We start from the raw sequence: 2,912 nt of genomic DNA on the forward strand, positions 1-2,912 counted from the left end.
AATTGCTCAGGATATTTTATTTCATGATCTTTGTGTAATTATGTGAATTATTAAGGTACTGTGCTTTCAGGGACCTTTCTCTCTCTCTCTCTCTTTCTCTCTCTCTCTCTCACACACACACACCACATATATAATATTTAATGATATGGTTTAATCTTACAAATTTAATATAGCATACCTGACAAAAATGGATTTAAATGCATCATATTCACGGCTGTAATATGGGTTGTATTTGATAATCAATTCAGAAACAAGATATCAAGGATCATTGATATTTCAAAGTGACACGTAGTTACACAGTAGAGGAAAACATGAACAGAGAAAGAACATTTGACTAATGCCTCAAAAAAGATATGAACCGTATTGCTGAAAGTATGCTGAGAATCCTTGCTGTTTTACTGAATCATTGGTAGAAACAATAATATCTTTGAATAAGAATGGGAAAGAAAAACAATCATTTATTTACTGTTATTCTTAAGGAACTAAAGTGGTGAAAGGAGAAATTGTGACATGGTGAGGGAAAAAAAAAACACTAAAAATATCCAAAAACAAGACAGTTTCCAAATTTCCCTCCCCATGATATGAAGAAACAATACAACAAATAATGTACCAAAAGAATATTGACCAATACACAGTCATTTTTTTTTTTGCTGTAAGTACGGGCACAAACATATCATTTCTGATCAAAACTTCTTCTTGGCTATAGTATTTTTCAGAGCGATTTTAACATCTTTGTTTCTCAGGCTGTAGATTAACGGGTTCATCATGGGAACCACAATGTTATAAAAGACAGAAGATATTTTTGCATCATCCATAGATCCAGCTGAGGAGGGTTTGAGATACATAAATGCACATGATCCATAAAACAGAGAAACTGTGAGTATGTGTGAACTGCAGGTGCTGAAGGCTTTAGACCTGCCCTTAGTGGAGCTTATTTGGAGGATGCTGGAGATGATAAAGCCATAAGAGGTAAAAATGATGACAGTGGGCATAATGATGTTTTTCCCAGCTACGATGAACAGCTCTATCTCATTGATATAGGTGCTGGTGCAGGAGAGCTGCAACAAAGGGAGGAGGTCACAGAAATAGTGGTTGATGGTGCTTTTACCACAGAAAGTCAGTCTCAGCATGCATCCAGTGTGGATCATAGCATCAGAAAGCCCCATGAAATATGAACCCAGCGTTAGATAGGAAGACACCTTAGGGGACATGACAATGTTATACAAGAGTGGATTGCAGATGGCCACGTAGCGGTCATAGGCCATTGCCATCAGCAGATAGCATTCAGATATGATGAAAAAACAGAAGAAGTAGAGTTGAATCATGCAGCCCACATAGGAGATAACATTCTTCTTTAGTATAAAATTCATCAGCATTTTGGGTGTAACCACAGAAGAGTAACAGAGGTCAATGCAGGACAAGTTAAAGAGGAAAAAGTACATGGGGGTGTGCAGGTGAGAGTTCAGCACAATTAGAATGATCAAAGACAAATTCCCCAATTCAGTTATCATATACATCAGCAGAAAAATCAGGAAAAGCGGAATTTGCAGTTCTGGTTGATCTGTTAATCCAACCAGGATGAATTCTGATACCAAGGAGGTATTTTCCATAGTCATTCTTCTATAGGAGAACATGTGGAAGAAGAAAAACACTGGTGAAGTTAGACAACATAGCAGAACACACAACCATAGAGTCTCCACATATTTGAAGTGTATGCTGGGAGTTCATGAACATGATCAACGGAAATCAGGCAATCCGTCTTTCATGCTATCATTTGACTAAATGGAATTATCTTCCCCATATTAGAATCTTAACATCTCTCTCTATATACATATAATTTATATATTTACATATGTAAATATATATTTATTTATATATTTACATGTATAAATATATATATAAACTTATTTTATGTGTACGAGTGCTTTGTCTCCATGGGGTAGCACATCTATCTTGTGCAATATGCAGAGGCCAGAAGAAGGATTTAGATCCCCTGGAACTGGAATTATAGATGGTTGTTAGCTGTCATGTGGAAGGTGGGAACTGTACCCCAGTCCTCTGTAAGTGGCTGGGGCTTAAGTGCTGAGACAACTCTCCAGCCTCAAAAAGACTAAATATATTAAAGTGCCTCACTAATAGTATACATGGATGTCTGCAGAGTTGTCACATCCTAACATGGCTGTTAGAAACACCAAGCAAAAGGGGAGAAACAAGACTGAACCAGGACAGAATTTTTTTTTTCTTATGACATCACCTTTTCCTTGATTTAGTCTTTCTCTTAAACAGGAAGAGACTAAAACAATGTTAGAGTAGCCTTGGAGGATATGGAGACTTGGGACCCTACCTTCTGTTTCCCTGGCAATGTTAGAAAGGTAACTATCAGCTTTACCACCCCTCAGAATTTAAAACACCATGGGAAAATTTGACAAGGTGGAAGCTTCTGAGATTTTTGAGACCCAATAAGGCAAAACTACTTCCTCGTAGTCAAAATAATAGACTCTAAGTTCTACTTTTGGCCCTGGGCAGAGATCCAATATGTGGATTCCTCCTTACGGGTTAATACAAATGGGCCTTTTCGATCAGTGAGGCAGAAGTCACCACTGCCCCTACACTCAAACCAAAAATCTAATTCACCTGAAGACATATGGTAAAAAGAGGGAAGGAATAATTCTGCCCTTAAATCTATAATCTACTTTTTTCAGAAGTCCCTTTTCAGTTGCAGTGACCTGTGGGGCTACAACAAGTAACTGGTATCTTCCCGCTTTCCTGAATAACTCAGAAAATCATAACCTTTTCTTTTTCTTCTTTCTCTTTTCTTCCAAAGCCTGGAAATGCTTTCTCTGACACTTTTTATGTCCTTAGTCTAACCTCTGGATGCCCATCTGGATGCTCTTCTGCCATGTGGACAGTTG

General features: G+C 37.7%; 1 protein-coding gene across 1 annotated transcript; it reads right to left on the reverse strand.

Moving 5' to 3' along the window:
- Positions 1–683: 683 nt before the first annotated feature.
- LOC103740349 (olfactory receptor 8B3-like) lies at positions 684–1,634 on the reverse strand. Its single transcript, XM_008840932.2, has one exon. It carries the CDS (start codon positions 1,632–1,634, stop codon positions 684–686), a length of 951 nt encoding a protein of 316 aa, XP_008839154.2.
- Positions 1,635–2,912: the final 1,278 nt, after the last annotated feature.

Source organism: Nannospalax galili, unplaced genomic scaffold (genome assembly GCF_000622305.1).
Source record: "Nannospalax galili isolate Female #2095 unplaced genomic scaffold, S.galili_v1.0 scaffold881, whole genome shotgun sequence".
NCBI lineage: Eukaryota > Metazoa > Chordata > Mammalia > Rodentia > Spalacidae > Nannospalax > Nannospalax galili.